At 42.3% G+C, this 23,364-nt stretch overlaps 1 protein-coding gene across 10 annotated transcripts in view; it reads right to left on the minus strand.

Moving 5' to 3' along the window:
- Positions 1-23,364, minus strand: part of ANKRD44 (ankyrin repeat domain 44) — a 143,945-nt gene that overhangs the window by 37,178 nt on the left and 83,403 nt on the right. For 7 of the 10 annotated variants that reach the window (XR_005829277.1, XM_040603382.1, XM_040603378.1 and 4 more), the window contains exons 5-15: positions 22,232-22,432; positions 20,627-20,714; positions 18,181-18,323; positions 16,579-16,791; positions 14,967-15,045; positions 11,672-11,786; positions 8,040-8,122; positions 6,649-6,712; positions 4,118-4,186; positions 3,219-3,359; positions 330-413 (exon numbers count right to left, since the gene is read on the minus strand). Coding sequence is in view for 9 of the 10 variants with exons in the window: in XM_040603382.1 (XP_040459316.1) it covers positions 330-413; positions 3,219-3,359; positions 4,118-4,186; positions 6,649-6,712; positions 8,040-8,122; positions 11,672-11,786; positions 14,967-15,045; positions 16,579-16,791; positions 18,181-18,323; positions 20,627-20,714; positions 22,232-22,432 (1,280 nt within the window). In the remaining variant the exon portion in view is untranslated. The remainder of the gene's footprint in view (positions 1-329; positions 414-3,218; positions 3,360-4,117; positions 4,187-6,648; positions 6,713-8,039; positions 8,123-11,671; positions 11,787-14,966; positions 15,046-16,578; positions 16,792-18,180; positions 18,324-20,626; positions 20,715-22,231; positions 22,433-23,364) is intronic. The other 3 variants (XM_040603383.1, XM_040603379.1, XM_040603381.1) reach the window with 2 other exon arrangements.

Consider the following 23,364-nt stretch of genomic DNA (forward strand, 5'->3'; position numbering starts at 1 on the left):
TGAAAATGTCAATCCAAGTAACTGCATTGAGGAAACCGTTGGCTACTTCTTTTTGCAACATACTCAGTGCAAAGCATTAAAATAAGACAGTGCATGATACTAAAGAATTATGAAATTACTGAAGCAGTACCTTTTCAATTAAGAAAAAGCAACAAGCACAGGAAGAGAAATAGCAGGGAATATGTGCGCAGAGAAGAGAGTAGAGCTTTTTTCTTTAGGTTAGCCCTCATTAAAGCCAAGCATTGTGTTTAGCAGAGCAATGAATGAGCAAAAGCAGTGGCATTCTCCAGAAATGAGGTCTAACTGCTTTACTGATTTACCAAACTTACAATGCAGCTTCTTTTTCCTTCATCTCACTGGCTCTTTCAAGTTCTTCAGCATTTTCATGGGAGTTACCTAAAATATTCTTTCTTCTCAGCATAGAGGACAGAAAAATGTAACTTATTTTCAAAATATCATACCAGTGATTTGATGCAGTCTGCCACCCATCCCTTCAAGGAGTTGACCTCCTCCAGCCAACAGTAAGAATTATACAAGTTAAGTGAGTATACTGCATGGGTCTGCAGCTAATAAGTTTTGCAACCTATGGAGACCACTACAACATGTGGTTTACTGTCCCACAAGTTAACGCCGGGGGGGGGGGGGGGGGGGGGGGGGGGGGGGAAAAGAACCAACCAAAAAATTCTGGTTTCCATCAGAAAACTTCTCCCACAGCAGTGTTGTGCATTTTGTTTCCTTTGCAGAGAGGAACTCAGGATTACAACAGCTTGCTTCTTCCTACAGTAACCTGCTAGTTCTTCTCTAGCAATTAGCATTTAGAGAAACTTAAATCACCGGTACTAAATTGGTCTATCCTGAATCTGCATTAGCTGGGTTGCTGACTCCCCTCACTTTCTGTGAAATATCTTGGCAACACTACGTGGATCTCTTGGTCAGGTTCTTTAGATTCTTCAAATAGCTCAGCATGCCTTCGTAATCCTGCACACCCGCATTGGTTTTGGCACCTCTGTTTCCCAGCGGGACGGATGGCAGACAGAAGACTATGATTTTTGATCTTATAATCATGAACTTGTGATTAAGATCTTTCTTGACCACCAAGGCTAACACAGCACACATTTACAAACCGCTGCCATCACGGACCAGTAGCTTGAAAGGTTTGTAGAAGGACAGTTTGCTAATTTCAATCCCAATACAACACGCAAATTCCAGACTGGATTCTGCACAATGCAGAACAGTATATTCTTTCTTTAACATGCAATTTCCCTTTTGTAATACCAAGATCTGACATTCTTCCTGTGGGTGCCACCAATAACGGGTTGTTCTACAAACCCGGGGTCTGTCTGATGCCCACTGACTCAGAGAAAACTTCATTATCAATAAAATAACTCTGCTGAATATTAACATTGTAAGGTCATAGACAGCACTCATGCTATGCTGAAATCCTACCTGTATCTGCTTTCAGCTAAACATAAACCAGTGAGATCCCAAAATAAGGTCCCCTGAACAGAGCAAGTGATGATATGGAGAAACAGTAGATACTCAGAAACCGCCATCAGCTAGTTAACGAACGTGTTGCTGTCATTGCCATTGCACTTTCTGAAGACCATAAGCAGCAACAATTACCAGAACAGCTGAAACAGTAGGGCAACCTCGCTGCACCAAGACTTCTCCCTGCTCATTAACTGTCCACATCCAAAGTTAAATAATTATGAATGTTCTTTGGACTGAGATTGTCTGACCTTGGGACTTTTTTGCCATTCAGCAGGGAAGAAAAAATATGCAGACCCGTAAAATCGTGGACTGCAAAAAGCATTTCATCTGTGTAACAAGGCTTCTTTCAGTACATCTCAAACTGGAAAATTTAATGAGAAGACAGCATCACCACAGCAGAATCAATTTAGGTTTGGACTATGAGGGCAAATAAAGGCCATATATTCCTGCCAATGTTCAGGATGTGACTAAAGCAAGCTTTTTTTTTTTAAGTGATGGAAAAGATACATCCTGAAGTTAACCAAGAGCTTGTTTAAATGCAGGAACTTCACCTACAAAGAGCCAAAAGCTGAAAACCACACACCGAATCACTATTCTCAACACTATGAGCAACACCTCACCCTGCCAAGGCAGTATTAGAAACAGTCAGTGGTGAAAGCCTTCCAACAAGCCTGCTCTGACTGTAGTGCCAAGCACACACCTTTGAAGATCCTGCTGCCTCCTTCCTCCCAGCACTGTTCAGGTTTGAGAGTGACAGGGAAGATGTTTTTTATATCAGTATCATTACAGCAAATGCTGAAGCAGCTATCAAGGTTCTGGTATGGCATCCAACCTCTGCCACAAAGTTAAGCTGAAGTTTTCCTGCAGTGGCTTTGAGGTGGTATTCTGCTGGGAACAAGCCAGATGTATTTTCACCAGACCTCACTACACAAGAAACCAAAACACCAGTTCCTTAGTGTCTAGAGGAATGAGATGGAGAAACATGGGATGACCCAAAATAAATATCTACCACTTTTAAGAGAGAACTAACAGGATAATTGAACCTGTCTTACACTGTATGTTGTAAGGAAGAGATTGCCAAAATATGCAACTATCTGGGCATTAGACACTGAAGTCCCTAACCACAGGATTTTGAAGTTCTGCAGCTGTTTTCCCCCTTTCTCACAAGAACAGCACTGCATTCTGGCAAAGGATATTTCCCAAGCCTCCCTCTTTTTGAAGTCTCTAAAAAGCAACCTGTTTGGACAGAGCAAGCATTTTTATCAGCTCTGACAGTGGAGAGAGGCTGATGGGTAGATCTGTCCCATCTTTTCCAGGCAGGCTGTCAGCATGGCCAGATGTCTACCTGTCACTGCAGCCCATCTAGGAAAACTTCTCCTTGTGCTGTCTCTTGCTCCATCATTTCTGACAGAGTAGAAAATTCTCTGAGCTTACCCTTGTGAGGAAACCACACAGAGGAAAACAGAAGACAAAATGTTCTGAAAATAGTTCAGTAGGACAGGGTGGCTGCAAAACCGTGCGTTACATCAAAGGTAAACTGTAGAGCTGAACTGCCACATCATCTGGGGATTTGGCTTCTAGTCAGGGCAACTTTGTGCGGGGCCATGCATGCATCTGCCTTTGCCGGTGGGGTCATTTTTTTGGCTCAAAAGACATAGCATCATAGATGACACCAATTTAGCGAGGCACAAGGAATACAAACAAGGAATACAAAGAGGCTTTCTTACTTTCGGTCCATGTCAGAAGCAGCAGCATAGTGCAAAGGGGTGCGTCCCCAGTCGTCTGTTTCATTAATATTGGCTCCTGTTGTCACCAGTGTCTCAATACAGTGGAAATGACAATTTGCAGCTGCATAGTGCAAAGGTGTCCTGGAACATAAGTGAGAATGTGTTACCTCATATTCCAATACGCATCACTGAGGATAATGATAAATCTTAATTGCTGTATTCCTACACATTTCCAGCAGTTAGCATCAGTGCCTTATGTTCCTGTGATGAAATGCAAAGTTATGGAAATTTAACAAAACATTGTGTTAATTTGAAGTTTTGGTGCTCCTACAAAGCCTAATAGGTTACAGATCATCAATCTGTGTCTTGCAAACAACCTATTCCCAGCGACAGCCTCTGCTGCCGCTCTGGATACACACTACTTTCTTCCAGTTGGGAGGCAGAGCAAAGCACAGTGTCCCTTGCAGCATCTCATTTAGCTGGCATAGCAACTCTCATAGCAACACTTCATAGCAACACTTCATAGCAGGGGAAAAACCTCGAGGAAGCACATCAAACAGCAGCAATCCTACCATCATAACCCACGTGCTGTCTTGGGCACACAAAGTAAAGAATTTAGGCAGTACGAGAAGCAATAAAGAAAAAAAAATAAACCTGTGATATTTTTAAAACAGAAAACTCAAGAGGGTGGGATGGCTTTCATGTATTTAATGAAGTCTGCACCTGTCTGGCATATAACTGCAGCAGCAGGAGTTCTGCAGGGAAGGCCAAACTCCTACTTTATTTTACTGTCATTTTTCATACAACATATGATTTCCAGACTGAGATGATCTTTCTTCCTTGCCTGCTAGAAGCCTTTTTTTTTTTTTTTTTTTAAACGAACTTCATAATTTACCTACCTCCCACATTTGTCCTTCTTATTAAAATCTGCTCCACTGCTTTGCAAGAGTTTTATACATTCAACATTACTGGAAAGAGAAGTAGAGAAAACAAAACATGAACAAACCAGAAGTTTACATCTGTATTGCTCCCTGTCCCCAAGGAGGAAGAAGTTACTCTTAAGTATTTTTGTACTACTTGCCCTGCAAAACCAGGGTACAGCCAACTGCAACATGAAATTCAATCGAACAGAAAATGAAGCTTTAAAAAACTATTTCTTTTTTTCTAGAAAACCTCAAACTTCTCTTCTGCTGAAGAAAAAAAAAATTTCCAAAGACAGCACAGTAAATGTGATCTGAAGTCAGTGGTCTTGGAGATTTTCAATGGGAGCTGTACTCTAATGCTTCCCACATCAAACTGGTATTTTATAAGAGAACCTGAAAAGAAAGTTGCTGCCAGCTTATAAAATGCCAGTCTAATAATGAAGAGGTGACATTTAACGAAATCCACCCCCATTCAGCAAAGCATTCAACAGTAAGCACTTTGCTCAAATCCTGTTCACGTAGTGACATTTAATCACAAGAGTTACTCGTAGGTTTATTCTGCTATGTTTTGTTGACTGTTGACAGATTTAAGCACACCCCTACGTGCTTTGTTGAATAAGGAGCATAGCTATTTAAAGTGACTGTCATATCAATACTGCACGTATCTAAGCGGATGAGCTGGGCTCCATTGCTTTTTATCTGTTCAAAGCGTTCACCACGTCATAGCTGCTGCTCCACCTTGTTTAAAGCCAGGTGATTTTTAATACAAAACAGAACAGCTGAATTCTCACATCTTTTGTAATTCAAGCGAATAAATGTATGACTCCAAGCCACAAAGTGACATAAAGAAGCACAGCACTTTCCAAGACTCCTTGTCATTCACAGGGGCAATAAATCATCTGTGTTCACAATCAGATGAGCAGGCCTTTGAAGTACGTTCTTTTCCTAGTACCCATGAAACTCCCATTAATGCAATGGGAGTAACAGGCATGTATCAGGAAAAAAATGAATGCCTTTTGTATAGCTCCAGCTCCAGGAAAAAAAAAAAAAAAAGACTAGATGCAATATGTAGGTGTATGCTCATCCCTACTCAAAATCACTATTGTGCAAAATAGCTACAGAACACTCACCACAACGTACTAAAAATAAGAACACTTGTTAGCGATGACAATTATAGTAAACCATTGGAAAAATATGGTTTATTTTCATGAGCCACTTTTGCTTCTTATGAAGCCTGTCCTTCTCTTTAGGACTTCCAGGTTATTTTCATTACTCTTTTTGGGGTGCAGCCTTATCAAAGAGATAGTGTCTGAGCTATACTACAACAATCTCCATCCAAGCAACAGTCATACCTCCTCTATTAATATGACAGAAGTATACAGAAGAGTAATACCATAAGAATAATAAAACCAGTATTTGGATCAATTTCTTTTTTTTTTTTTTTTTTTTTTTTGTAATAACAAAAACTTTGTGATACACATTTTGATCCACCAAGAAGAAAAAGCAACGTCCAGAAAGACTGCCAAGTATTTCCTGTGGATGACCATTTCTGCCTGCTATAACCACAGAGAATCGAAGCTGGATTCCAGCCAAAGCTCCATTTCAGCTGTTTTCTGAGCCATAAAGTACTCGACAGAAGAGTCAAAAATCAATGCTGGCCAAATGTTTTGTCCTTTTACTAGTTTAACTTCACAGCACTCCACTGACAATTATTTGGAAAAAATTAAACTAACTGGATGCTACATTTACAACTTAAATTGATGTATTTCAGTTTTCTTTTGTTTCCATTTCTGGCTTCCCAGCACTCAGCAGGAATGCATCACCCTGAGAGAACAAGTCTTCTGACTTTCTGATTTGGAGGCTGGGGCTTGGTTGCTTGGTGTGGGGTTGGGTTTTTGTTGGTTTCTCTTTTAGAAACTTTTGAACTTGCGGCTGAAAAACGGGAAAGAGGGAGACAAGCTGCACTTGGACACCGGGGTTGCAGTCTGATGGGCACTTGCATAGCTGCATTTTAGGACAAGGACACAGTCCAAAGGTGGAGGCCAGGAATAACTCCCCTGCCAGCAGCATCCCAGGAGCTGCAGCTCCTCCTCGCTCGCTGTGCCCTAGGAACTGATGATTTCCTGCTGACTGCCAGCCCTCGGCCACCGCTGGGGCCAACAGACACGCCTGGGTCAGTACAGAACACCCCCACCCCAAGCTGAAGCAATCTTCACAGGGACATGAAAATAAAGAATTTTACCCTACGCCTGAAACCCACGCTTCAAATCACAACCCAGCTCTCTGCGGCAGAGGGAATCAGATCGTCTCCTTTACTTTGCAAGCAACGTCTACATGAGGGCAGTGGCAAAAGGCAGTCTCAAGTGACCCAGATTTGACATCAGACCACTTTGCTTCCCTTCCACCGCAATAAATTCCTCTGTGGATGGCACGGTTAAGTTGGCTGGCACCAGATCTGCAACAACGCCACAAAATAACTTACAACAGCTACAGGCGCAGCTACTCACCCTCCTGCAGCGGCAGCGTGGAGGCACGTTCTTCCAAAACTATCAGGGGTGTCTATTTCAAAGCCTGCAGACAGCACGTGCTCATTACTAAACAAGGACACTATGCTATACTTTTGTCCTAGTTAAACCACAAGAAACATCGCAGAGACAGAAAAATCAGTTAGTTGGAAAAAGACAGAACGCAAGCAACTACAGTCAGAAAGAGGTTGTCACGGGAACGGCGAGAAGCTGCTCCAGTTTGGCAGCTTTATAAAAAGAGCTGCAAAGTCGACCAGCATCTATTTCCACATCCAGCTCTGCGCCACATCCCTATTTAAAACCATGTGACAGGCATTTATGAGGCACATATTTATCTAGAGGACTGCGACAGGAGGAGGACAGGAAGACAGAAAACATGAAGAAATGAGGAAAAACCACAGAGTCCGCCTGAACATGAAATGGGGCCATTTTTACTCTGTGTGGTTTTCAGGCTGGAAAGCCTTCCAGGAGCACGGAGGGGTATTATTCACCAAGATGTGTAAGGCCAAAGATAGAAGCCTGGCAGTATTAATTCTGCTCACTCAGAGAAAAAGCTCTCTTCCTTCCTGACCTAGCGGTCAAGGCCAGAACACACCAAGGTTTAACGTAACGGTGTGTGCAATTACCATCTTTCACATTGTTTTACATCCTACAGGACGCAAGTTCAGGGGGGAAGGTTGTAGGAGTTTTTACCTGTTAAGTAATGAAGCAGTTTTCTAGAAAAAGCGTATGATCTGCTTTGTGATTTTTTAATTCGAGGGAACTCTTCCCTGGACAAAAAGATTGTGTGATTTGGCACCTGATTACTGCCTCTTTTGAAATGGTTGTGTCCTGCTGCTTCTGCTTCGGGCTCTGCTGAGGATCCTAAGGCTGCTCTGCTGACGCTATGCTCCCAGAGCCTTGGCCAGCCTAAGTCCTCTACTCTGTCCGGATTCAGAAACACACTTCAGCTCTACCTAAACTCTACCATCATCAGTGAGATGTTAATACCTGCGCCGGTGGAGGTCCCAAAGAGAGAATTTCCTGAATTATTCCTTTGGGAGGAAAAAACCCAAAACAAAACAGTGTCTCCGATTCTTAGCGTTTGGAAGAGGGTCCTAAATTTCCTCCCTCCTCCTGGGGAATTAATATAAACTCTCTGAACCTGCCAGGAGAACAGAGCTTCAGGCACGAACAGTACAGGGTGGAGGAAGTACCAGCGTGCTGTTAGGAAAGCCTCGCGCACTCCCGCACACCAGACCACACAGCCGGACACCCACAGCACAGGAAGCCTTCCACTTCAACAGTCCACAACAACCAGTATAATGGGACCGTAAGCAGCAGACACACACACACACTACTGGAGCTCCACAGACAGCCCAGGATTTACTTACCCGACGACAACAATTTCCTGCAGCAGTCTGAGTGAGCATTCAGCGCTGCTAAGTGTAAAGGGAACATGTTGTGGATCCCACACCTGAAAGGCACAACAGCCTCGTTACACGGAGCCATGTGAAAATGCAGGTTGCACACAGACACAACATAGCAAAACCTGCCACAAAGGCAGCTTTTTCATCCTTTGCGAGGAAGATTCTTCCTTGCTGCCTGCCATTTATTTTTATCTGTATTTCTTTACCAGCCTTCTCGGGAGTTAAAAATATTCTGATACAGCAAAATCTTGGCATTACACTTTGAACAGAATGTGGCAGGAAGGTTTCTAAAAATTCAAGGCAAAAGCTAACGTAGCAAGAGCGCAGATTATTGCTCGGAGTCAATTTCCCAGTGTGGGATGCACAAATTTCTGCATCAGCTACACATACTGCAAATGCCATTCTGAGGTAAAAGTAAATGTCAAAATCTTCTCCATGTTTTTTCTGAAATCCATTTTTCCTGCGGTTAGCATCCTTTAGATAACTCTCGGGTGGGTTTTCAAAGCCTCCCCTTCTTCCCCCTCCCTCCCCCAGGGCTGGGGTCGCTGATGGCTGTTCACGCTTCCCTTGAGGCTGCCACAACACACACAGTTTTCTTCCCACACCCTAAGAACTAAAGGCCTGATTTTCCTATTTGCTCCAGCTACTCTCCTCGCACCCCCTTTCCTTTTTTCCACCTGTTTAACAAATGACCCTCTTCTTAATTACACTATATACTCCTCAGAGCAGACATGCTGGGTTAAAAACAAAAAGGTCGGCCACCTATCACTGAGCTAAATCTGTACCAGGCAACCACACAGCTCTCAAACAGGCTGAGCATTCAGCAGCTTGTATTTACATCGGCAAATTATCCCAGTTCGGTGCCAAAGCATGCCGGTGTTTACTGTCTTAGAAGACTTTTGGATTTGGACATCTTGGCTTCTGCCATTTAGCGTTGCTTTTGTGAAAAGCATCTTGTTATTCTAGAAATACTATCCTGCAGGCAGTCCTCCAAGCGCACACAAACATGGAGCCTCTGACAGCAACCATGGTGACAAGATTATCATCTACTGCCGGCTTCAGCAGACAGGTTTTTGAAAAATGGCAACTCTCAAACAACAGCAGGTGGATTCATAGGTCTCCTTCATGTCTGCAAGAGAACTGGATGGGAGAGTACGATCACCTTACGGAAGAGGATTTCAGATACAGACCCAAAGATGAAGGAATCTGTCGTTCTGCAAGACTCACCATAAATCATAGTTACTTATGAAGCTTTAGACAAAAATGAAAGTGGATGTTTGTAGAGATATGTCGCTCTCTCCAACATTTTGTACGTAGATCTAACTAATTTTGGTTTGTAAGTTTTTAAAAAACTTAATCTTTCCAGAATCCACAAGCCCATCCTTCCTCTGTCTTCACATTAAATGCGTCCTCCTTGCTGCCTTACTACACTGAGGAGCCGACTTGTGGCGCTGTATAAATTTTGATATTGCTGGTGTCAGCATCTAGATCCCAGTTAAACAACTAAAAGACAATCTGACAGCCCGTTCTTTGACGGAAACGGCACAAGCTCCACCAAGCTGCCGCAACTGTATGAACAGGTTGCATTTTTTAGCTGTGGATTCATTTAAGCTAACGTTGGACATTCTGTATTGCCGTGCTTCTTTCCACATCCATCTCCCTCTATCTCCTCCTCCACCTAGTTATCTAAAGCTGTATTTTTCTTCTTTTCAGTCAAGATTTCCACCCACCATACGTTTTGGCTGGTTTCCATCAATATACACTATCTGCACATCTGCTAACCAGTGTCACACTTCTATAACGCTGTTCACACTGGTTCCTCCCACCACTTACACACTTTTCCTTTAAATGCAGCTGCCTCAAAAAGACTGACCAAGCTGTCTGCAGTTGTTGTTGCTAACAATGCTGCAGAATTTTCTTTTCAAAGCCAATCTGGGGAGCTCAGCCAGAGTTATTTACATGCAGCACATATGAAAGCCCTTCCCCAGCATTTCAGCGATCCTTGTTTAGCACAGACAGTAGCATCTGCCTGGTATCTCTGAGCCAACTTCTTATTTCACTTATTTCTGCTGCTGGAAAAAGGATTTTATTCTATCAATGTTCCAGTCACCCAAGTGTGAAATAGAAATTTCTGACTAGATCACCCTGATTCCAAGAGTGGGCTATCCCACTGCACGTCATTTTTCCTTTAAACCTTAAGATAAGAGACAGACTGATGAACTGTACTGGAGAAAGGGCTAGGAAAAATACACAGCTATTTAGACACCAAGATCCTCATGCTGGCTATAGTGATAAAAGCGAGCGACGTGGAATTTCATTATCCATGCCAACTGAGGATCTGTTCCATCTTCCGAGTTTGCATGGTGACAGTCATACTTGATAAAGGAATATGGGCAAATGTGCCACTTTCTCAAATATTATCAAGCAAACAAACAAAATACAGAGCGCTGCAAGTGTCTTCAAAATTAAAACCAGCTAATTTGCATCTGAAAGCAGGTTTTCCTAACTAGGTAAGTCAAGAGAAGTCACTGAATTCTATGGTAGGTTCTAGGTAGAAGACTCTTAAATTACATTTTGGAGGTATGTGCAGGTAATTGCCAAAAACTTACATTCGTGAAATCCTATGGTCCCTTTAACACCTGGCACAGATATCCCTCATGGCATTGCATTATTCTGGTCTTACAGCCCGCTTTGTCCACCTTCAGGTTTGCTACTTTCTTTTGACAGGCCATAAGTAACCAATACTCAAGTACTCTTAAAAGTCAAGCACCTGCCAATGTTCGAGATGACAACACATCACATTGTGGGTGCAGTCTTGACACATGTGCAAGAGAAAAAAAAAAAACCCCAAACAAAATATTAAAGCAGAAAGCACTATCAGTGTTTATAAATCTGTCTAATTTCAAGTCCTTGTCCTTCTAGGCAAAAAAGACTCCCAATCACAAGTGATAAAAGCAGTTCTATTGTTTCAGCCACCTAATATCAGAAACCATGTAATATCAAGACAGGCTGTAATTATACCGAGATCAGAAATACTTGGTATCATCTGCTTTGCAATACTGCATTGCTATGGATTATCCTATGTCATTCCAAAAGATATAAGACAAAAAGATAACCACCATGTGTAACAGGCCACTAAACATTAGGTTATTTTAGATACTACGGAACAGGCATACAATTCCTTTGGAAGGCACCTGATTTTTTTTTTTTAATTACATTTCCTTTACGAACTCATCGCTACAGACTTTCTGGAATAACTGTGATCAAGATGCACTTTATATGCCTATGTACTTCAGGTACATTATATACCACTGTGTCATATCAATGCTTTAGGAAAAAGAAGCAGTACTTGTACTACTAGCAGTACTAATACTACGCGCTACAGTGTGTAACTGGGCACAAGAGCAATTTAGCAGGGCTTCTTCCTCTCCACACTTCCCAAGTGTCCAGATTTTAGCCTCGTGTCACCCAGTGAAGGACAGTACAATTATGCTTATCCATTTTAACCTTCACACTTCAGAACGTGAGGAGTAACTGTTTCCAGGCGTCAGACAGAACACTTGATCATTACAAACAGCTCCACTTCAGCCACCTACTTGGCAGTATCAGCTCCGCTGGTTATGAGAGTGTTAATCAAAAGCTCATGTCCGTATCTTGCAGCCACATGCAGAGGGGTGTTACCATCCTTATCAACACAGTCAATTTCCCCTCCTGCAAAAGACATTTTCATACAGTTTAACACTGGAAGATTAAGCATGAACCGGTGACCACAACCGTTATTTCTCTCTAGAGAATGCAGCATAACCAGCCCAGCCACAGAGACTCTAAATTTCACAGACCAAGAGCCAGCCCACAGCAAGCTGTCCGCTGTCAGCCCCTGGTACCACACGCGGTCTGGCAGCAGCATTTTCACCTCCCTTTCCCACTGCACTGTTGGTGGGAGGGGGGGGGGGAATGGTGGGAGACAGGTGAGCAGGATGGCACACAGTGATCAAGTACACGTTTCAGACTTGCTGCTCATCCAAAGGTATAAGTAGATGCCTTGAATTAGACTAACAATAAAACGCTGAAACGACGTCCTCATTCCTAAAGGTGTTGACACTCAGCCTTACCTTTAAGACAACAATGTTAAATAGAAATAAATTCGTTCAAGAGGCCATCAGGAACACGCTGCAAACAAGTGTGCTATGTGCCTTCTCGGCATCTCACCAAAGAACAACCAAACAGCGCCTGAGTAGAACTTTCCCTGTTGCTATTTAAGCCTGTTGTCTCATGTTCTATCCTCACAAGCAGGAAAAATACATTATTCCGTTCTTCTCTGCTGTGCCTTTTGACCCATGCAAAGATTGCTATCAAGTCCTTGTTTTCTTTTTGGACCAAGGAACCATAATTTTTTCAGTCTCCCCTTGTAAGCCAGGTTTGTACTCCAACTTTTCCTGTCCTTCCCCCAGTCCTCTCCAGCTGGCTCACATACTTCTGCAAGCAAAATGTCAAAAGCCAGAAGCAGTACTACTACAGCTGACGGCTCCCAGCTCCGAGCTGAGTGAAAGGATTACCTCAGGGCCGCTGGCTACAGCCCTACCTATACACTCCTGTACGTCGCACAGCACCACGCACGCGGCTGGCCATTCCTTTTAAGCACCATGCCGCTGTGGGCTTGTGGTCAACAAGCTTCTGATGCTCTACAAGCCCCAGCTCCTGTCCCGGGAAGCCGCCCCCCAGCCAGCTGCTGCCGTTGGGCGCCGCTGCAGCCGCCGCTCCTCGTGGGGCATGCCTCCTCTGCTTCGCTTCTGCTGCAGCTTCTGTCGCCAACCTGACAGGAACATTTTCCGTTCTGACTCCGCCTTCTGCCAAACTAACAGGCTCTCCCAACTGCGTGTTTTCTCCAAATGTTAAAAGCACATTTTCTATTCCACTATCGAAGCTGTTAATGAAAATACTGGAGAGTTCCAGACCCAGGAGGGAAACGGAAAAACCCCCTCACTGCACCTTCCATTTCAGCAACAATCCCTGTATTAAAAATGTCCAAAGAGTAGTTTTTCAACTAGTTATGCATCAACACTGTAATATTTTAATAGCCCACTAGTTTGCTGTGAGAATACTTTATGAAAGCTTGTAAAAAGTCTTGCTAACATCAGGATACAGTAATATTTACTGCATGTCCACTATTCACAGGAGACAGCAGGCCATAACGGCAGTAAGTTCTAGTAAAGCACTACACAGCAATTTTGAACAGAAATAAAGGTCAGTGAGATGCTGGAAAAGGTTCCCTGGGGTGGAGCCTCCCCCAGCGGAGGTCTCCATGAACACCACCTGCCCACACAGAAGTCAGAGGCCTGTCCTGCGTCCACAGAGCCTGTTACCCTGCTGTAGAAGAGAATTACGATGTTTTGGCATATTTTACTCTTGAGAAATCTATGCCAGATATTGCCCAGATCCTCCCTAAGTGTTTAAAACCAGTTTGTTCATTTGCTCATTTCAGAATTTTTGGCTGATCCATGTAAAATCAGCCAGATTTTCTTTTTCACCATTTTTAAAGATAGGTATCTCACTTGCAATTTCCCAGTCTTAAGGAAATCCATTCTTCCTCTACAAGTTACTACAGACAGCAGCCAGAAATTCAGACCTCTTTAGTCAACTCATTAAATACGGCAGAATGAAACTCCATTTCTTTCTATCGTTGCTATTTCTTTCTTCCACAATATCCCATGGCAATGAGGCATAAAGTCACTTGCAATCAGATCTGAGTACAAGACTAAAATTAGAGGGGCAGCAAACGAAGAAAGAAGCGAAACCCAAGTAACTTGAAGAGCAGAGAGGCGTGAAGGTTGGATGAAGAACTGCCAGTCCTTTCACCCACAAATCCAACCGACAGCAAACAACAGCTGTAAGTCAGACAGCGTATCGGACTAAGCAACTAAAAATTGCATTAAAGCACAGTCTCTTCCAGTTTGCCCAAACTCCTTTTATTATGTCTATTTTATTTATCCAAGGAGAGATACGACAACAATTTGCATGACAACCTGAAAGAAGCATGGTGTACTGAAGACCTCCATTTTAAAACACAAGTCTTGTGTAAACGTGCCATTACATTTCCAGTGTAACTGTTCAGCCCTCTTCAACACCTCACACTTAAGTTCCACATCTGGATTTTGGAAAACAACCAAAAAAAAAAAAAACAACCACCCAACCCAGCCACCCCAGGCCACTATCTGAAGCGTAAGCAAAGAACCAGTAAGAGCAACCTCTGTCAGCTGGAAACAGACCTCTGCCAGATTTCCAACAATAATATTAGTTACACTCTAGTATTCTTGGGCAAAAGAGATACCTGATAAATGACTGATAATCAGGAATCCTGGCTGTACCAGAACAAACAAGGTGGTGCTGGTCCACCCTCCTGAGTATTTATTCAACACTTAATGAAGACAGGGCAAGGAGCAGGGCTAAGGGAGGTGACAAGACAGCTGCTGAGTGGACAGTAGAGAAAACGCTCTGTGCTCTAAGAACACCATCGTTCCCAAGGGAGGACAACTAGAAAATTTTTCTTTTTTTCAGTTTTTAAATCATTTGAGAAAGAAAGTCGTGCCTGCTTCTCAGCAGAATAAAAGACCTAAATACAGCTTTGAATACTTGTTTTCAGGTTGAGAATCACAACAGCTCAGCTGGGCCATGTCAGCTGGACAAATGTGGGGTTCTGTTAACAACCAAAATCTCAACTTGCGATGACACGCGGGAATGAGAGCTGTCAGTGCAGCTCAAAGCCAGACGCTGACAGAGAGCTGAGCAGCTCTCAGGACAGCCCACTGGCACTCTGGGTCAGAACAACTACAAACCGCAACCTTGGAAATGCCTTTTCTCTCGGAGAGCTGTTAAACAGGCGCAGAAACTCACCGTTCTGAATGAGGGTCTGCGAGCGCGTGAACCTCCCATGGACAGCTGTCATGTGCAGCGGGCTCTTCCCATCCTTACTCTAACAGAAACAAAACATAAAGCCATTTAGCATGTAAAGCGGTGGTAAAAATTTGAAGTCTCTCAGCTCAACACCTTATAGCTACTCTTCAGACAAAACCTCACTGGCCTCCAAAGTCTGTAGGACCAAATCTGTATGTGACAGTAAGTGCATGCAAGTAAAACAGTTCCTCAGCGATGAGTAGGAAATGGGCTGGACACAGGACCTTACAGCCTGGCTGGACACAGGTATTTATTATTATTATTATTATTATTATTATTATTATTATTATTATTATTATTATTATTATTATTATTATTAAAGTATTTAAATATTATTAAATATTAATTATTATTTGAAACTTACAGATATACGATGTATTATTCTTGAATATTATTTTTAAATAATGTTTCCCATTCAGTCATTATTTTCCCTAATCCCTGCAAAGAGGGGAATAAAGAAAAGCAAAGGAACCATAAACCTAAGTAGAAGCAGTCTCCAAGATTCAAAAACCAAATCCTGTTTATCAATCTGTGTTTTACAGATACATCCCAGAATAAAAGCCACTGCATTAAAAAGCTTTTATTCTTAAATTTCCATGCAATCAAAACCAGGATGTCTGCAAAAGACAATCAGGAAACAGGGAAGCTTTGTGAAAGGGAAGGTACAATGAGTAGAGATCAACATTTTGGGTTCTAGAAAAAGAAACTGAGACTGGGGAAACCGAGGAGCTGAGGTAATAGCGAGGGAAGGTGGTCCCAGTCCCACTACTCACATCACATCTTGTTTACCAGCAGGGAGTTTTACATTCATTGGCAAGCACGATCCCTAATTTCATTTTAATAATTCTGAGTTTAAATAGTGCACTGACTATTCACTGATCCCAAGGGACTCGCCAGAGGTGTTAAATGCTAGGAGACCAGTTTTACAGATGGAAAACAGAAACGAAGTTTAAAGCAGTTGAGATCTTATACGAACTCAGAGATCTCAAGTCTTCTGGTAATTATACCAGTACCCTCTGCTGGATTACAGCAAGTCCCTTTCAGCTTCATCGACATGTATTGATCGTATACAAAAGCATTCAGATACCCTAAAAAGAATCAGACCTTTTAAACTCAGGCTCTAAAATAGGTAAACAAGCAACTTCCAGGTCCTACTTCGCTGGGAAAGTCAAAAGGAGCTTTTTCGAATCAGATGTAATTAAATCTGTACTGTAGGGGCAAGGAAGACACCAGAAAGGAGCAGTTCCTTGACTTACCACCACTCCCTGAGATAACATTTTGACAGAGCTCCCAGGACTATATTTTAGTAGTGGTCCAAGCCTTCAGGAGAGTGGCTGGCCTAGAGTTTAAAGCTGCCCTCATATTTATCAAGGCACTGAGAGCTCCTCTGCCAGGGAGTAATCTCATCCAAAAAGTTTAATGATCAACATTCTTGGCATCACTCTAGCTCCATCAAGGATTTAAAACCATGCTGTAGTTCTTATAGTTTCCAGTCTCCTGAGGTATGCAAACAGGGTAAAGTAACACTGAAGAGCTACAAGGCAAGTTTTACCTGAATGTTAACATCTGCCCCATTATTCACCAGTAGTTCAAGACACAGTGCTCCGTGAGTGGAGGCAGCAGCAAAATGCAAGGGAGTGAATCCACTATTATTAGGCTGATTTACATTAGCACCATAGTCAATCAGCTCATTAACAACAGAATCCTGACCGTTGTAACAGGCAATGTGAAGTGCAGTATTTCCGTAGATGTTCATTTCATCAATCTAAAATGAGACAAGGAGACAACAGTTAAAATTACAGACATCAGCTTACCATTTTACATAATGCATCACATACTGCAAATGGAAATAGCTGGAGGCTTGAACTGTCATAGGGCGTATTTCTCACCAGCAAATTTCATTGACAAAAATATACTCGCAGAGAGCTTAATTTGGCATGCTTTACCTTTACTATTATTAACTTTTTATCCTACTGGCAATTTCTAAAAGCCAGTATGAAGCCTAAAGCTGACAGCAGGACTATGTAATGATGATGATGACAAAAGTTCTAACAAGCTGGAAAGCTTTTACATATAAGCGGGGAAAGCAGAATAAACAAAAGCTCACAATCTTTATTAAAAAAAAAAAAAATTAAACCAGCGACTACTGTATTTTTGTTAAGAGAATTAGGCTTAAGAGTTCTTTCCAGAGATTTCTTTTGGGAAGGGAGTGAAGGCATCCGAGTAAAGGGAAGGTGAAAATGTACAGCCATTTTCACTTCAATAAGAAACCGCTTCCATTAGCTCAGTATTATAAAGATGTAATTAAGATTATATTACTTGATGACCAACTTGGTATTCAACTGCCGTTCTGTAAAATAGGGCAAGACAGACTGTACAAAAGACTCGGGGATGACATGAATACCCTTCCATGAAATACAGACGTCTCAAAGATCATCTCCCCAGTGGTGGAGAACGTGGAAGTTCAAGGTAGTTATTAGCACAGTACTGCTAATAACAGGAAACACCTATTGCCCTTCAACTTCACAGTCAACAGCCTGTGAACACAGACTTCTGACATTTTTTTGGCAGGTCAAGTCAGCTGAAAATGCAATGGCAAATGCAATGGCTTTATTTGACATCACTGATTAACCAGTGCAGGCTCTTCTGGTCATCTCACTGCTGCTTTGAACCACTGAGTTGACAGTATTACACTAAGAGAAATCTGTGCCCTGAAAAAAAAATTTCTTTTCCAGAGTGAAAATAATCCCTCCATCAGCTACTGAGGAAATACAGGTCCCTAAACTAAAGCAGCCTGAACTGCTGTTTATTAAAGTATACAGTGTATATGCTGAGAACAACGGCTCATCATATCAAAGGGAATGTTGAGCCAAAGGAAATTTCACTATTCCATCTTCCTCTGCAGGAATAGCACATATTTCCTGATTTCTTTAGCAAGGCAGCCTGGAATTTACTGTCCGTATCAGGCATTCTTTATTCCAAAACGTTTGCTGGCTCTTGAACTAACCGACCACATGAAGCACAAGGTGGTCCTGAAAACAGGTTTTCTTTAGAATCTCTGCCAGTATCTGTAGCAGCATCCATAAGAAAGAAGAAAATAATATGTCCAAATACGGAGAAACATGGAAGCCACGAAGAACAGGTTACCACATACCTCTACCCCCAGGTTAAGAAGGTGTTTCACAATGTTAATCTGCCCATTGGAAGCAGCTGCATGAAGTGGGGTGTAACCCTTCTTGTCTTTACAAGTCACTTCTGCACCATGATTAATCAGCAAGGCAACAACTTCCAGGTGACCTTAAAAAGATGAAAGATAGTAAACAATGAGTATACCATCCTACAGCATCACTTCTCCCAGATTACAGCTTTCTTGCTAATGCACTGCCCTTTTTGGTGCTGTTTCATAATGCTCCCACAGTTTTATAAGGGAAAAAAGCCCCATTTTCATCAATGTTCTTAATCTTAGCTCCAGGCCTTGTCAAGAAAACCATGCATTCACCCTCACCAGATGTGTCAAATATTTCTTTACTGGATTAGTTTTCCAGTCATTAAAAAAACAAAACCACACCTCTTTTCCACTTATTTCTCCAAAAATAACAGTTTGTGCTTTGTTCTCCCTGTTACAGAAAAAACAGTGAGCACACAGGAGCGTGACGATACAAGTCTCCCAAAACAGCATCCTGGTGACATCACCTGCAAACACAACTGGCTAACACTTGTTTTTTGTTAGCAATACAAAATAACTTTAATAAATGAAGGTATCCTCTTTTCTAGCACCACTGCGGACAAACAGAAAACCAAATTTCAAGTGAGTGCAGAATCTGATCCAAAGTCTACCAATATAAACACAAGATTTTCTACTGAATCCACTGACCTCTGGATAATGTTTTTGACTCTGCAAAATTGTCTCATTAACTCAAAACTGTGCGAAAAAAATACTGAATATAGATTTACAAATGTTTGAATCCGAACTTATAATCCATTCACATATACTCAGCCTGCAAACTAAAGTAATTGCAATTAACAGCCACACAGATCGAGAGCTGTCTGCCAGGTTGACGGAACATCTGTCTTCAGGAGTTAAATGCTTAGCCCTGAATCAGATCCTACAGAATATAAGGAAAGAGCTGAACATCTCAAAATGCAGTTTATAACCCACCTGTATTTTCTTTTTCCTCCTCTCCCTGAAGGTGTCAAACCACCTGGCCCGCCTTCCCAGATAGTGCCCCACCACCAAAATTAAACCAAGGCTAACTGAGGAAGCAGTCTTTGTTGCTTCATGTTGAAGCAGAGCTGTCTTTAATAGAATTAAAAATACCGTATGTCAACCACCATATAAATTTGTCCTTTATATGGACATATATGGACATCTGTCCTTTATGATTTGTACAGCACTTCATGACAGAGGCAGCTCCGGTCATGTGCAGGACCTAGGAAACTTTATAGACAAAGTCCAAAGTGCCCAAAGATATTTAAAGCATTCATAAAGCTATGCGAGGGTTTACAGGGTAAGATGCTCAGGTCTCATTATCTAAATTCTGTCCAAATTATGCTACAGCCTCCTAAAACCCATTGCTAACTTAGGCCTTAAACGTTACCTAAATATTCAGAAAAGTACATCATTAATTTCTAAAAAGAATTAAGAGCAAAAGAGATGCGGAATGGCACAGCACATGTAAAAGCCCTTCACCTCTAAAGAGTGGAGTTCAAAGCTCGCTAGCTCAAAAGCCAAATCACAGCTGTTGCCAAGAGTCTTTCCATCTGTCTGTGTATATTAAAAAACCACACAATATGCTTTTCTCACAGTTTGAAATCTCCTATTATCTCATTTCCAAAAGTGCCAGGACTAAAATCAAGATTTTGACAGGTCAGATGAAAGGGTTCCTGGCTGAGGCCACACAACACCTCACAAATTACGATCTGGAATATACTGCTTGGCCCACAAACACTCTTGAACAAGCATGACCACTATCACAGGCAATCTTGTTCTAGTATTTTTAAATTGCAATGTCCCACTGCAAGAAATTTTCCTTTAACTTGAAAGGAATGTTAACATCAATTGATCTAATTAAGCAGTATTTGCTAACACCACTGACGTTCTGAATGGACAAATCAGTTGCTCTCGTCCACTCTGGAATAAAAGATGACAATTTGCTCCTAACAGGAAGAAAGCCTATGAAGCACTTCCTAACAATATCTCAGCTAATAAACACACATAATCAGCAGAATTTATGATATTAATTGCCTGCATTTTATATAAAGTAGTTCTTAGCAAAAACTGACACAAACATAACCTGCAGTTTTTCAAGCCCAAATACACTTCAGGCTGGAGTTAAGAGTCAGAATAAAAAGACCAAAATTAAAAAACCAACACAGAAAGCCACAATCAACTGTCTTAAAAAGGAAATCACAGCCAAGTTCTCACCAGCTGCAAAACCATAAATGGACAGTGCGTGTCTAGATCAGCTGAACCCTTCCCTCTTCAGGGCAAACACAATGGTCACTTGCCACGGCCAGGTCTGCTCTTGTCCGTATCTTAAAACATGCTGTTGGTCTGTGAATAGGAAATTAAAAAGAAGGAGCAGCCGCCCACGCCTTACCCATGTACGCTGCCCAGTGAAGAGCTCTTCTGTCCTTCTTGTCAAAAGCATTAATGTTTGCCCCCTTGGCTAAGAGCAGGTTCACCATCTAGAAGTAACAACAGCAAGTAAACCAACCCTGTAGGTCACACACTCAACAGTTCATTCCAGCAATACAGTTGCGATCACAAAATCCTACTTTTGAATAATAAATTTGTGAATTACACAAATACTGTTCAAAGCTGTGCGCGTTAATGATATGGACCGGTGACAGCCACAGGTAACCAGGACAAATTCTGTGTCCACAGAGGGGGCTGAGGGTACGGAGCGCACTACTACTCCAATGTGCTTCAAATTCAGCTTGGCAAACAACCTGGAAGAGAAATGTTAACTGTTCTTAGTTTTTGCTGTTAAGACCAATTTAAGGGGTTTTCTTGCGGATTGGGACGAGATTTCTTCAGACTGTGAGGTAACAAACCCTAAAATCTGCTTGCTCTCACAACCAAGGAGCGTCTATTTCTTGCAGCACCACGGTGACTTCTATTAAGTTGTGTGTGCCCATGGCACCAGGCTGCTTCGCACACGACGCTGGCCTTTTAGACAGCATGGCTGAGAGGTGAAAAGCTGCCTTCCCCATTGCCAAGCATCCGACATTAAACATCAGAAAAATCAGGGGAAAAAAGAAAGAGAACTGAAAACTCATTCAACAACTTTCTCAGCAAAACATCCTAAAATCATAAATCACAGAGCTGGATGATTGCCTTCCTCTTGCACACTGCTTTGCCACAGAGATCGGCTAGTAACGGCATATATTCCATTAACATTTCTGATATACTCTACCCAAAAGCTCAGGAACTTTAGACTATGATGGTTAGACTCAAGCATTACTATCTCTTTCCTACAGTGCAGCCAAACAGCATCATCGTTTTACAGGAACTACCATTCCTCTTCCTTCTAATTACAGTAGAACTGAGTAGTTTCTGTTGACAGATGCCTACTGTTCCAGTCTAAGAGTTTTTATTCCATCTCTAGGTCTTCAGGTGTGGAACGGGCAAATGAGGATCCTCGCACTGGGATCTAAAGACGTCAGCAAAACCCTTTACATGGGGGCTTTATTTACAAGAGTATGCTTTGTTCATATAAAAACAGTAATTAGACTAGAAGCGTTTGCTTATGTAAGCAGAAAAAACAGAACTGCATTTTCTAGAACACTAATTAGAAAAGCAGACCGACTGGATCTCACACAGCTGATCATTTCTTCAGCACAAAATGAATCCACCAGTTGTCCCTTCTTTCCATTTGGCCGCTCTCATTTTTGCAGGCAGTCAGGCCCAAAAGCACCATGGACACACCTGGGTGGCCAGAGCTGGTGGCACAGCCAGCTCTCCCAGTCGGTGTGCACACCCCACCTGCGGGCTGGCTCCGCACAGGTACTTCCCAGCCACTGTCTTGTTCCTGCAGGTAGGAAACCTTTTGCACAGTCTGGAAAGCAGCTGAACGACAGGAATCATTCAGTGGGGGTCAGGGATACGGGGCTCAGTCTAGACCCAGCCACAGCAGGTCACTGTTTGAACTGGGAAAATAAATCAATCAACCAGTGATCAATTACACTCTTAAACAACTGACCTCGATGTGGCCATTGAGAGCTGCATGGTGCAATGCTGTCCGCCCTCCCCGGTCAGAGACGTTGACGCTGCTCAGCATGGGGATGATGACCTCCGCACACTTCACCGCCTTGTTTGCAGCCGCCACGTGCAATGGTGTCTGCCAGTTCTTGTCCCGAGCATTGACATCAGCCGAGTGCTTAATCAACACTTGCACTGCTTCCTGCAACGGCAACACAGTCACATCCACAGCCAAGCAGTTTGAACACATACCTGGCCCACCTGCTTGGCAGCTTGATCGAATTACCTATGCATATTACTTATGGATATCAGACATGGCCGGGAGGAGGGAAAGAGAACAACATTTACCAAAACAACCTCCCAGGCTAGTGAAATGGTACTGCTGATTCAAATGCCAGAGTACACACCGCCTCTGCTGTCATTTAGAGCAGTGTCCTCACGATCAAAAATTCCCAACTTGATTTTAGGATGCACGAAGCTGCCTATGCAGACAGACCAACCTGTCTGGCTGATTAACCTTCAGTACCTCGGTCATCATAACTGTGCTCTCAGTGAAGAAACTAATGTACTTATTTGAGCTCAGTGTTACAGAAAGTATTTACAAAACAAAAAGTACATCATTATGGAGAGTAAAATCACAGAAAATTGCTGTAAGTTTTATTTATAAACAAGAAAAAGAAGAAAATAAAACAGAGTATGTGCAAACAAAATTTTAGCTTCACAAAAAGATGAGAATCACAGGCAAGGGCTGATGCTGGCGTCCCTAAGTTAGCAGTAGCATTCCTTCCCTCCCCAAGGGCTAAGCACAGGCCAAGGGTCTTCACTGCAACATCCATTCTGTCAGCCTGAGACCAAACAACATCTTTTAAGGTTAAATTTGTTGGTTACAAGTGCATATTTCCCAGTGAGAAAATGTACTTTTCTGTCTTGAGAGACTGCCTTACTGGAGAATTCACGATCTGTTCTTTTCTGCTTCTACTCATGCATCTGCCATTAAACGAGTCAGATGAAAAAACAAGTCACTCTCAAAATTACGTTTTGTTTCTTCTTTTTTTTTCCCCACAAACAAACAAAACACAAAGGAACCACTGGGACACAGTAGCATTCAAGCAGCCTTGTCTGCTAATTACAACT

Source organism: Falco naumanni, chromosome 8, assembly GCF_017639655.2.
Source record: "Falco naumanni isolate bFalNau1 chromosome 8, bFalNau1.pat, whole genome shotgun sequence".
Lineage (NCBI taxonomy): Eukaryota > Metazoa > Chordata > Aves > Falconiformes > Falconidae > Falco > Falco naumanni.